The sequence below is a fragment of the Narcine bancroftii genome, chromosome 10 (assembly GCF_036971445.1).
Source record: "Narcine bancroftii isolate sNarBan1 chromosome 10, sNarBan1.hap1, whole genome shotgun sequence".
Taxonomy (NCBI): domain Eukaryota; kingdom Metazoa; phylum Chordata; class Chondrichthyes; order Torpediniformes; family Narcinidae; genus Narcine; species Narcine bancroftii.
The window spans coordinates 14,473,893-14,487,780 of NC_091478.1; the positions used below are offsets into that span (position 1 = coordinate 14,473,893).

Genomic DNA, 13,888 nt, shown 5'->3' on the forward strand with positions numbered 1-13,888 from the left:
AGGACTCTGACTCATGGACTTTATTGATGTTTAAAATTCCTGCTGTATTGTAGGTTTATTTACATTTGTTATCTGTTTAAAGTTCTTTTTGCACTACCAATAAGTGGCAATTCTGCCTTGCCTGCAGAAAAAGAATCTCATGATTGTAAATCTGAAATTGCTATTCCATAAAGGCCTCATTGGCCCCCTAAGAATTGATCAGAAGCATTCATCCATTTGGATTATTTCACAAGTAGCCAAATAGTTTGGTCATAATATTATTGATGAGGTTTCACCAGTTGTAACAGGGAATGAGAATTGATAACAATGGGTGACTTGGTGATGCTGTAGGTAAGTTGCCTGAAACACCTCACAGGTTCATCCTTTAATCATGAGCCAAAAATGTTGTCAAGTAATACATTACAAATCACAAATATTGTCCATTTATTAAAAAAAAAATTTAATTAAAAAAGATTCAAGATCTCTTTTATTGTCATGTAATAATACAAAAGTATGCTATGTACTGCTAGTATTCATTACAATTTCTCACCATAGCATGATGCTGGACAATTTATTAATTACAAGCAGATTACACTGGACAATTTTTTTTCAAAAAGTTTGCTTCCTGAAAACAAATTGAGGATTATGATAGACAACTTCAAGGTGAACACAAAGATAATTTCAGATTTGCTGTATCATTTAGGAAGTTGGAGAAACTTTCAATTAACTTGTATTAAATTTATCCTGTTTAATCGCAGAGTGACGCTGACACATTGCGTTAGTTCAACTGACCTAAAAATGTTTTGCCGCTGATTTTCATTTGTACTTAGCACTGAAGCTTCTCGAGTCAGTGTCTAACAATAGTTGGCCAGCAGTGATGAATCCTAGTTGCCCTGACACCATGGTCACAAAGTCCTGGTGAAACCTTTCACCATGTTCGCCACTGACTGCACCAAAATCAGCTGGGAAGTCCAAATGTGAGTGCAGAAAATAAAATTTCAGTGACGTGTTGCACTCATGGTTTGGTCTGCTTTAAGCATGTTGTCAATCAGCTGGATATAGTTTGGTGCTCTGCAGTTGCCAAGAAAATTCTCAGTTCTCTTATTAAATGCCTTCCCAGCATGCCCAGGCCTAAGACAACATTTGCATAGCACCTGCACTGATTGCATGCCCAGGCATGCTTGGACTGACTCAAACATCTTGCATTCTGGGCAATATACTTGAAGACTTAAAATTTGACAGGAAATCACAAAAATAGGTTATATCTAAAAAAAAGTATGTGATAAGAACATTTTGAAGGTGATTTTCATGATCAGTAGCCCAAAATCCATTAAAACACACACAAATGTTCAGGAAGCAAAATCTTCATTGTCCATTGTTACAATTTATCTTATTTATTAAGGTTCATTCATTACCTGACCTAAAGGCTGAGGCAGACCATTCCCAACCTTGATACAGACGAGCTTCTATCACTAAAGCTTCCTTTCATATTGCACAAATCCTCCTCCATCTCAGTTAAACGGCTTCCAAAAAACAAAATGTGTATTCATCATGAATTTAACTATTCAAACTTTCCTGAGCAGTCTTTTAGCTTCCACCTAATATAACCAGCTCATCCAAATAGCAAAATATTAATTTAAGCCCTGCACATCTGGGTCCCTCATGCTTTCTGATCTAAATTAGTATAATTTGGTAATGACTAGATTTTAAAATTCCCCCTTTTTGTTGTTAACTACCATCATGGAATTTCCCATCCTTTTCAACATTCCTCCACCCTCCTAAAAAAATTTAACTTTTTAGCTCATGGACTACTTTCAGCAAATACCTCCACTGCTATAATTAAAAATAATCAATGGAGACAATCATCCAGGAATGCTTTCCCACAGATAAAATCTGTAAGCAAAACCAAGCATGAGTCATTATAATTGTAAGTCAATGGCCCAGTGTGTCAAAAACTATTAACCAGCTTTCCTTACAGCATTAGAGGTTGAGAGTGAATTTTATTGTTGTCTGTAAAATCATGGACAATGATACAGTATATAGTGACTGCGTTTGAAGGAATACCAAAAGCAAGAGGGGATAACAAGATAAGGGGAATGAGATTTAGAAGGGGCATGCGTTCTTCAAAGGGTGGTGGAATGAAAGTCTGTTGGCTTCTTTTAAGAAATACTTGGATGATCACATGGATGGGAGGGGGATGGGCCTAGCACGGGCTAGTGGAATAAAGCTGGTGGGCATGTTGTTTGGCATGGACAAGCTGGGCCTTTGGGCCCGTTTCTGTATGACAAAACTATGAATGAGTAGCACGTACATCTTGGCATGCTTAGCAGTTGCTGAAAACCCAGCTAATAACAGTTTATTATAGTTCCTATTTCTGTATAATTGGAATAAATAGTTGAAAAAGACTAAGCAGAAGGTCACATCTCTATTTATACAACATTATTAAAATGAATACCTTTTTAACCATACAATAATGCCTGTATTAGTTGGTTAGTGAGCACTTAAACCAATCCTGCAATGCTTTCATAATTTATGTACAAAAGAGTTGCGTTGCTTTGTAAATAGTAATTAAATTCTTTCTACATCACTATACTCATTCATGTGTGGCAGATCATTTAAGGCAAACCACTGCGGACAATATTTTATCTCAAATAATCTGCGGTTTTAAATATTATAGTATGATAATTACTTCGTATCATTTCTAGTCTTAAAGATCAATACATTCAACAATTTGTAAAACACTCTCCAAAATATTTTAATTCAAAACAATCTAATGAATATTTACAAAACCTTTAAAGATCATTGAACAGATTCAATCATCCATTCACTAAATATTTTGTTCATCATATTCCTTTCTTGCCAACTTCCATTATTAACTGTCGGAATAATTTTGGCTGGTTTAAGCCATTGCACAAATCTCTTCATCTCGAGGTAGCTGCTATGTTCACTGTAAGGTACACCTGTAAGAGATGGGAATTTCAAAAAAAAGGAAATCACTAACTAATAAATTGGGGCATGTTGCTCGATATTCCTCACATTACCTCATGCATGTTAATTTTGAAGTACACAAGTTCCTGCTCAGCTGCAGCAAGAAAGAATTTTGGTGCATGTGTACATTGCACAATGTATATGACAAACATCACCATCTTTGCAAGTAGAGGGTCTGCCAGAAGCAACACACAAAAGTGAGCTTGATAGCAAAACTTTTCTTCATACCATGCACCAACTATTGTAACATTACGTCCTAAATTGTTCTCACTTATTTGTTGATTTATTGTTATACTACCTTCTGTATGAGTTAGATTGCCTAGATAGCATGCAAAACAAAGCATTTTTTTCCCCTGTATTTTGGTACATGCAATGGTACAGTTCAATATTATTTGTTAGATTCCTGACATTTCCCTTATGTTATTTTAAACTTGTGTACAATAATGAACAAAGTTGATAAGCGATCATGTTTTGATTGTGGTTTCTTTGCTACCAATTTGCGCTACAAATTTAACAAAGAAACCCTTTTGTTTCCTCACAAAAACCATGAGTATAAATCAAGTCTCAGAAGCTTTCTGGGAAGATTTAAACTATTCATAGCATTGTTTTGTTCAAATCTGAATAACTCTTCATTGGATGCTGCTTACTGCCAAAATAGATTGGAACTGAACAAAAATGAATCAGTATTGCACTTTTGTTAAATGGCTCTTAAAGAATGCGGAAGGTAGTACATCCACACGGCTTACTAATAATGCACCAACCATAAATAGCAATCTTTCCTTGGACTCTAGGCTTGATGTCGAGAACTGTACCACCCTGGCCTGAGTATGTCCATCCAGTTGGTTTGAATGCAACAACTCGGTCATACTTTCCTGGAAACTTGTTCATATGTGCTTGCAAACCCTAAAAGAGAAAATGCACTTTGAGCAGACAATCAAATGATCAGATTTTGAACAACTAACAAACATGCTGCTCTTCTTGGTATTTAAAAATTAATTCATAAATTATTCAATTTAGTGGAACTCCCTTCAGATCCTTGTGAGGGCTAAATTGGGAGACCTGGAACTGGAAGCTATGAGGCACAAGACAGTGGCGGAGTTAAGTGGAGAGGAAGGCAATGTGGCTGTGAAAGCAAGTCTGGGTGAGTACACATTTGGAGAGCTTGAGAGCAGCAGGGATTACAGATAGTGCATTAATTAACTTTCCACTATCTTAGAAATGTCACTCCAAAACTAGGGGGTCGTCTTGTTTGCCAAGTATAAAATTGAATCAAACAGCAAAGTCTCAGCGGTTCCCTGTGGGGTCCATTGGCCTAGTTGGACTGCCGGCAGCTCTGTACGGGTTTTATACAGCCTGTTAGAGGAGCTAACGGTAGTTTATTTTAAAATATGCCAATGAAATTTAAAGCTTTACTGGGTAATTTGCTTTTAAGATAATTTGACAGCATCACTCTACTGGTCAGTGATAAGTGCCAGACTTGGGGTAGCCTTATTTAGTGAGTGCAGCTCAAAGCCTACATTTTAAGTGGAAATTCTAGGGTCCTCTTATACACTGACATATATAATAATTTTTTTAAAACTATGATCACCTGAAATATTACAAATTTAAAAAATAAGTGGTCTACACTTGTCTGAAATTTACTTAACGACATGTTAGCAATTTCAATCAGAACTGTCGGGGCCTTCAGTGCTCATTGGTTATGGTGCACTCCTTCATACAAGTCAAACAGAGAATTAAACCCATGGTCTCTTAAGGTGTGATTTGAATAATCCTGCACAAGTCATTAAAATACAAAATGCTGAAAACATTCAGGTAAGGCAGCATCTGTGGAATGAGAAATAGAATGGACATTTCAGGTCCTGGACCCTTCAGCAGAAGGGAGGAGGAGAGAAAACAATTTAATGTTAGCTGCAGGTACGATGGGGAACAGAAAATAGTGCAAAAGTAATAGCTCTAATAGAATGGGATCAAATGGGTTAATGTGACAATCAAAAGTAAATTATGCTTCTTTGTCTGTCAAATGTTACCACTCAACAGTTCTGTAAGGCTGTTCAATATGTCAAGCTATAAACTTAACCAAACATCAGATAGATAACGGCAAACAATGGCCAATTCTAACAGAAAAAGTTACACAAGGCAGAGCGCAGAAGGCTTCAATGTGCCCAGGCAGATGTTTCTGCAGCTTGAATTGAGTGCAGCAGACCACAGAAAGAGGTCAATGGAAATGGGACAATGACAGGCAACTGGAAGCTCAAGCTGTTCTTGTGGACTAAATGCAGGAGCTCTGATTTGTCCCAAGAAGACCACAATGTGAAAGCACAATGCAGATTGCAAGAAGTCACCCAAGTCTGTACATGATGGGATGGGAAGAGGTGCAAGGACAGTTGTTACATTTCCTGTGGTTGCTTGGGAAAGTGCCATGATATGCAACATAGTGTTGGAGACAGAAGAATGGACCTGTAAGTCACAAAGCAAGTACAGTATTTGAAAGGAGCAGAGGAAACTTTGTTCCAGTTCTGACAAATCTGTTTCCAAAATGCTGCCTGATCCAAGTGGTTCCAGCATTTTTTGCATTATTTCAGATTTGCAGCATCATACTCCACAGTGTTAGTCCATGAGAAAACATGCCATGCTTTAAACTACAGATACTGGTATCTAGAGTCACACACAATCTACTGGAGGAATTCTGTGGGTCAAGCAGCATCAGTGGGCAAAAACGAGCTTCTGGAAACCTCTGCACTTTGTCCAGTTGCATGCCATTTCAATCGTGTTCTCATTCCCCCACTGACTTGTCCATCATTGTCCTTTGCCACTGCCAGTGAGGCCCAATACAAACGAGAGGAATAGCACTTCATATTCCACCTGGGCAGTCTACAGCCCAATGTTATGAATGTAGAATTTTATAATTTCGGGTAATGTGCCACTTCTTTGCTTTTACCAAACAACTTCTGTTCATATCCCTTCCCATCCCCCACCCCCCATTTTGTCTTGCTCTCACCCATTCTTATTCCTTTTTCTATTCCTTCCTCTTCCAACTCCTTTTCCCTATTGGATTCTTCCCATCCCCCTTTCAGTTCTATCTGATCTCACGATATCATTCTTGTCACCTACTCTTTTCATCCACCTTTGTCCCTTCTAATCGTCCACTCTATCCTGTATGACTCACCTGCCCCCGTTTGACCCCTTTGTTTCCCTTGCCTCTCTCTCCCTTTCTCTGGCATCTACCAGTCAATTGCCGCTGCCTCTCATTCTTCACCACTCCCTGGTTCACTGCCAACCCTTTGCATGCTGTCCTCATTACATTAGCTATCTTTTGTCTACATTCTCAGTCCCCTTATAGCCATATAACCATTTACGGAGCGGAAACAGGCCATGTTGGCCTTTTGAGTCCGCACCAGTTCACTAGATCAGCTGCACTAGCTCAAACCTCCCGCTCTCTGCCAATAACCCTCCAACCCCCTCACCTCCATGTACACATCCAACCTTTTCTTAAATGACAGAAGGGACCTTGCCGCAACTATCTCATTCAGTTCTGTTTATTCCATTTAGCACAATGGTGGTGCAATACAACATGATAAAGAACTTCCCTAGTTTGAAATTGGGATTTTGCCTACTCCATTTATTTGTGCTGATCACTGCTCTTGCAGACAGATGCATCTGCACAGATAGACTGGTGAGGTCAAATAGGTTTATCCTTTGATTAAAAAAAAATCTGCCACAGACTGGCAATTCTATTTCTCCCACTGATGCTACTCTATCTGCTGAATTCTGCTAATAATGCCAATTTCTGTATTGGGGGAAGGGGAGCAGAACTGTTAGTGAAAACTTGCATTTTTTAAAAGTTAACTTTCAAAGTATACATTCCACCCTATAACACTGGTTTGGAGCACCTTTTTAGCACAAGGGAAGCACTCAGGTATAGAGCTTAGTTTAATAATGGCGCGGTTTCAGAATTTGCAGTTAAATGTGCCATTTTAAGTCCAGCCACAAAATATTCCAAATTATTTTTTTTTTTAAAAAGCAGGAAATTCTTCTGATGTTCTGGCCAACATTCATCTTTCAACAAACACCATCAAAACAGACTAACTGGTCTTTCATCATATTGTTGTTTGGAAAATGCTTGCCAGATTTTTTTTCTGCAACCTAACATTTCAGAGAAATTCAATTGCCTTGAAGCAATTTAGGACATCGTTTGGAGATTATTTAAATACAAGCAATTTATTTTATTGTCTTGCCTCTGCAAAGGTATGATATGCACATTAATAGAATAACATCCCAAATGATAATCAAAATGTACACCCGTACATCTATAGTAAAAACCCCTGGTATCTGGAACCTATGGGGAATGGTATATGCGAGATGAGTGAACTGTCCAGTTGCTCGAGACTGTGTGTTGTGTGAAGGGAGAACGAAGGGTGAGATGTGCCAATTTTAAACTCAATTATTTATTTTTTTTGCTAGTTGTCCAGATAGTGATAAGGATTTTACTATAAAATAAATAGGTTTAGAAAATATGGCATATCCAAATACTGAATATTGCCTCTCGACTGTTGGACTAAGAAATACAGAGAGATTTGCATTGCTTTAACACAATCTTTCACCTCAGTGGTGTGTAATTTCTGTGGTGACATTACCACTGATGATGATCAGGAACACAATGTTGGAGAAATTCAGCAGGTCAGTGTACTTTATACAGCAAGGATAAAGATACAGGTGCTGTGTCACAATGAGCTCGGTCCGAAACGTTTGTTGTATCACTTTACTTCTGACAGACACTGTGAGCGGGTTTCTCCAGCACTTTTTTGTATTGCACTTCATAATGTAAACTGGCTGATAATCCCGAACCACAGAACACTACAGCACAGAATACAGGCCCTTCAGCCCTTCTAGCCTGTGCTGACCATTATTTCACAAAAATATAGAATGCTTTGCAAATTTGCGCAAGGACCATGCTAATATTCTCTGTGTCATTCCAATTTAAGTCTGTGCTGCCTAAGCATCTAAATGAAACATTATTTGTTATCTTAGTTCATGAACGCTTGATATTCTTCTGACTAGATTCATAGAAATAAATGTTGACTCTTTATAAGTAGCAGTAAGAAACATCACATATTTACAATTCAAGGTTGGAGAGTCAAATGACAAACTATAACTTTAAGCAGGAATTACAGTAAATACAATAGACATGATAATTTTTTTGAAATAAATATCCTAACTGTTCTGTGCTTCTGTAAAAATTAACATACCAATAAAGATCTAAGGAATTTTTTGCATTGTGGAAATTCCATTCTATTTTCCATAACTTAAATAATTGGAGAATAAAAAAATCTATCTGAAAAGTTTGTTCTAATTTATTAATTTGAATAAACATCTCAGCAGTATTAATTAAAATTTAAAACTAGAATAAATTTGAATATTTCTAAGAACAATTACATGGATGGGAGGGGTACAGAGGAATATGGTTCAGGTGCAGGTCAGTGGAACGAGAGAGAATAATAGTTTGTAAGGAGTGGAAGGGCTGAAGGGCTTGTTTCTGTGCTGTAGAGTTCTACATTTTGAACTTTTTAAGAAGTATCCTATCTTGTTAAAACAACTTAATTAGTTACTATCAGCTATCTGAGGAAAACAAACTCAGGAAGTAAATAGAGGATATCCCACAGGGACTAGTAGCAACATTTAAGGTTCTCTCTCACGTGAGGAGATCAAAATAATTTGTTTTTTTTGAGTTAAAGATCATTTCAAATTAGGCAAAAATGAATTGCAACATACCATTTAACCTTTTCAATGCTGACTGCAAATGTGTTGCAAGAAAACGTTTTGAAAATCATGTCAATTTATGTAGAATTTACAGGCTCTACACATTTACCACTCAAGTGATTCTTACAATGGCAGCTTGGTCAATCGTTTTCATGCGGCTAATAGCTAGAATACAGCTTTAAAATGCTGTCACAAATGTAACAAAGACATCCTCTTTCTATCAATGATAGCTATGCTTTTGACTGCCAAACTTTTAGATTCCTTTCCTGAACCCATTATCTCCCTCTCTGTATTTACATGACTCAATTTTAGCAAGGATTTTGGCAAAGTCTCACATGGCCGAATGAACAAATAAATTCATGGAATCCAAATGAAAGTACAATATTAGATCCAACTCAGTGGAGAAAAAGAAAACATTAATGGTTCAGGGGTATTTAGTGACAGGAATTCAGGTCAAGTTTATTATAAAGAACATAGAAATAGGAGCAGAAGTAGGCTGTTGAGCTTGCTCTGCCATTCAATGTGATCATAGCTGATCTTCACCTACCTGCCTTTCCCCCATACCCCTTAATTCCCTTGCTATGTAGGATCTATCCAACTTTGTCTTGAATACATTTAGTGAGGTCGCCTTCTCTGCTACAATGGACAGTGAAATCCACAGATACACCACTCTCTGGGAAAAGCAGTTGCTTCTTAACCGTGTCCTGTATTTACTACCTGGAATCCTGAGACTGTGTCTCCTAGTTCTGGTCTCTCCTACCAAAGTAAACAACTTACCTACCTCTATCTTACCTATGTCTTACATAATTTTATATGTTTCTATAAGATCCCCTCTCATTCTTCTAAATTCCAGCAAGTACAGTTCCAGATGACTCGATCTCTCCTCATAGGCCAACCCCTTCATCCCTGGTGAACCTCATCTGTACCACCTCCAAACCAGTATAGTACATTCTTCCTCAAGTAAGGAAACCAGAAATGCATGCAGTTCTCCAGATGTGGACTCACCAGTGCCCTGTACAGTTACAGCATAACCTCCCTGCTCTTAAATTTAATCCCTCTAGCAATGAAGACTAACATTCCATTTGTCTTCTTGATAGCCTGGTGCACTTGCAAAGCAACCTTTTGCAATTCATGCACAACCACTCCCAAGTCTTTCTGCATGACAGCATGCTAAAATTGCTTGCCATTTAAATAATATTCTAATCTTCCATTTTTCCTTCCAAAAGTGGATCACCCCACACTGCCCAACATCTGCCAGACCCTTGTCCACTCACTTAACCTATCTATATCTCTCTGTAGACTCTGAATCCTCAACACAATTTGCTTTTCAACTCAATTTAGTGTCATTTGCAAACTTGTATACACTACACTCTGTCCCATCTTCCAGATTGTTTATGTACATCATGACTATCATCTGATTGCACAACTACAACCTGACAAAATAGCATTTCTCTGGTCATCAGTGAAAAACATGTAGATACACAACCAGTCATAGCATCCAGACAACAATACGTATGAAGGACAAGCATTCATATAAACAAACAGACACTGTTTCGTGAATATGAGAGTCTCAGATGGTTAGTCGTTCAACATTCTCACTGCCCATGGGAAGAAGCGGTTTCTTATCCTGGTGGTGCCGGCTCTGATCCTCCTATATCGCTTTCCCAACAGGAGCAGCTGAAAGATATATTATACAAGGTGGAAGGGGTCCCCAACGATTTTGTGCATCCTCTTCAGACAACGATCACGGTAGATCACTTCAATTTGGGGGAGGGGGGGTGGGAGGAATCCTCCAGTGATCCTCTCTGTCACTCTTGTGGTTCTGTGGATTAACCTACAATCCATTTCTCTCTGCAGCAACCTCACCATTACATTCAACTAGGTTGAATGTTACAGAGTTCCCACCTCCATATCAGGCCCCTCACTTTTCATTCATAAATAAATTATATGGATTTAAATCACAACTATAAAATTTGCCAAAATTGGAATTGTTGATTTGGAGGAAATGAAAGTCAAAGTTATAGAATGATAGCAATGGATTGGCCATGTAAATACAAAAAGGGAAAATACAATCCACTCTGGAGATGTGTTAAGGAAATAATTTGGCTTTGGCAATAAAAACTAGGGATTGCATGATAAATAGTTGTATTCCAAGAAGGATAAAGACTTACTTGGACAGTTTCTCAAATGTAGTTACACATTTGATAGAAAACAGAAGTTTTAACATCAGTTATTATAAAGACCTTTTAAATAGAATATACTGTACACAACACTCACCAAACTAAACAAAATTAAAGTTAAAACACTGAATCGAGCAAGACTGTTTTAAGGGAAGACAAATATTCTTGCCAGAAAATATCAGGGAAATTTAGCCTTGTGGTTATTCAATGATTTGAAACATAGAACATTGCAATAATTACCAAAGCAAAATAAATCAAAGTACCGCAATCCAAAACAAAAAGATGTCAATTCTCATCAGCTGATTTTGCAATGGTGTCAGATCATCACTCTTAAGGAAACCATGCAGTAAAACTGCAAAGCGATTAAGAGTTGATATCCACCCAAACTGCAATCAAGTTAAATAATGGATTTTATGCCATTGTTTTCCATTTAGTAGTTAGTTCTTTTAATGTATTCAAAAGATAAGGTGATAAATGGCAAGACCAATATTTAATGTAATTGCCTTAAGCAGTTTTCTAGGTCAGTTCAGTGGTGATTTCAAAACAGATTCTAGTGATGCATTTTGAGAGCAGATCACAATGTGAATAGGTAGATTTCCTTTTATAAAAAGGCATAAGCACTCCAGATAGGATTTTGCAACAGCAACATGGCCCCACAACCACCACGACGTACACGTGTTTTCTTTTAAAAAGCAAAATCCACTTAATTACATTATAAATCTGGAGCCTCAGAGTTGGAATTTGAACTGTGTCTCTGGATCATTAATCCAGGCCTCTAAATGACTGCTTAAGTTACAAAGGTGATGCCATGTATTCCTAGATTCCTTATGAAACATCCATAACTTCAATAGGAAAAATAACTTAATTATAAATAGCTTGGATCAAACTTCAAAAAGCATTAATTTCATGGAAAATGAAAAGCTATAACCATGAATTCAGGCTAGAATTATATTTGAAACAAATAGAAAATACCAGACATACTTGAAAATAGATGCCATAAGCTTTAACGGGCTCCAAGAAAGACAGGAAGCAGTCAGAATGGGAGAAACTATTCATTAGAGGCGTTTCAATGGTGCTGTAGTCAACAGCCTTGGGTTCGAATTTACATTTGACTCAAAGTTTTTCTTCTTACATTATAAATGGTAAGTTCAGTCCAATAGAATTGAAGTTCAAGCACAAGTTTACAAAACCGATGAAGGAATAATGGCATCCATTTAATTCTGCTGTGCAAATTCAAATGTTTAATTACCCACAGGATCAAAGGAAAGGCACAAGGAATTAAACATCAAGAAACAGTCTGACATTATCTTGCCTCATAAGCAGCAGTGCTGAAGACAAATATCATCTGAATTAAACAATTTACAATCAGCTATAAGGGGATCTTCTGGTCAAGAGGGAAAACTAAATGATCACAAAATACAATTGCTATATTGTTTAGTTAAGGGTGCACTCATTATACCTACAATTGTAGGAGGGCACATTTCCATTTTGCTTATATATTAACCAACTAGATTCAAAACTATTTGGAAGCATTAGCTTTACATCAATGATTCTCAACCTTTTTCTTTTCATTCACATACCACTAAGTATTCCCTATGCCATAGGTGCTGTGATTAATAAGGGATTGCTTAAGGTGGAAAGAAAAAGTTGGAAAACCACTGTTTGAATCGTACCTCATTGACTCGTTATGTGCACGGTTTCATCACTCCAAAGGAAATGGGCCAATGACAATTTTTCTCAAGCTAAATATTTCAGTAACAATTGGGTCCAGAGTTGTGGTTCTCAACCTTCCCTTCTCACTCACTTAAGCAATCCCTTACTAATCACAGAGCATCGATGGCAGAGGGATTTCGTAAAGTGGTATGTGAGTGGAAAGAAAAAGATTGAGAACCAATGCTTTAGATTTTGTCATTTAAAAATGCCAAATACCCAAGTGTCTACTTGCTCTGATAAGTCTCTTATAGTCGAGGGTCGACTTATCACTCAGCCAAGCGAAGAGAACAGATCTCAGATTTTTTTTTTCTTTTTAAACAAGTGCCCAGAAATAAAAAATAACAGTACGTCGCACTTTCAAGAATAAATAGTGACTGCAGACAAGATTTTTTTTTAAGGAGACAAACAGTAGCTTGCAGCTTTTCTTTGATATGGAACTCGAGAAAAGCTGAAAAATAAAGTAGCAAAGAATCCCCAGTTACAGAAGGTCAACTCTTAAATTTTGTGTGACATTACTTGACAATAAAGGAATCTTGAATCTTCAATCCTCATTTTGGAATCCAAGGCAGCAGCCCATATTACAAGCAGTAAACAATATTTTATTTGGAATGGTTTTCACAAAAGTTGATTCTCTTGCTGAATGATGTCGCTTAATAGATTTCTATTTGACCATATGTAGGAAACCTACTTTTCATTCAATTTCCGGCATACAGTCTGTAGTTATTTATACAGATCAGGGATGATGTGCAATGGCAAAGTCCATTCTCATATGGAGAAAAATGGGTTCAAGATACAACTTACCTTAAAACTAATCTGCATCATGGTCAATAAGTGAAGTTGAGAGCTTTCCCAGTCCAAAGTGATAATAGAATTTAATTGCTCCCAGTCCAAGCATCGTAGAATGTCAAGCTTACTTTTAGTAGTACAGACTTTACATCCAAGCACCTCAGCTAAGGCTTAAAAAAAAATAAAGAAAATAGTTATCAAGCCATCTTTGATATTTTCCCCTTGCGTCTTCACAAATGTGCAAGATATAATTCTGCTTACAATGACGTAAAGGGGCAGAACTGCAAAGTTAAGTGAATGCAATGTCCATATGAGTAACCAATTTTCACAGGCCTTCTAGACCTCAAAAGATCATCTTCAGTAAATATTACTCTTTAGAAAAAAAAAAATCACACACTAATATTTTGGTCACGGTTATCCATTCTGGGTTCAACAAAGCAGATCAGGATGAAGTATTATGGAGCATTGTGGAATGTGCATCAAGA

The 13,888-nt window shown here is 37.2% G+C and overlaps 1 protein-coding gene and 1 pseudogene across 2 annotated transcripts in view; both read right to left on the bottom strand.

Moving 5' to 3' along the window:
• Positions 1–435: 435 nt before the first annotated feature.
• Positions 436–13,888, bottom strand: part of dclre1a (DNA cross-link repair 1A (PSO2 homolog, S. cerevisiae)) — a 43,544-nt gene continuing 30,091 nt past the window's right edge. Inside the window, exons 7-9 of one of the 2 annotated variants that reach the window (XM_069899977.1) lie at positions 13,419–13,573; positions 3,729–3,870; positions 436–2,939 (exon numbers count right to left, since the gene is read on the bottom strand). In XM_069899977.1, coding sequence (XP_069756078.1) covers positions 2,779–2,939; positions 3,729–3,870; positions 13,419–13,573 — 458 coding nt within the window. In that variant the 3' untranslated portion in view covers positions 436–2,778. Of the gene's footprint in view, positions 2,940–3,728; positions 3,871–13,418; positions 13,574–13,888 lie in introns of those variants that run through there. The other variant, XM_069899978.1, reaches the window with a different exon arrangement.
• On the bottom strand, positions 7,880–7,968 carry LOC138745145 (U6 spliceosomal RNA; annotated as a pseudogene).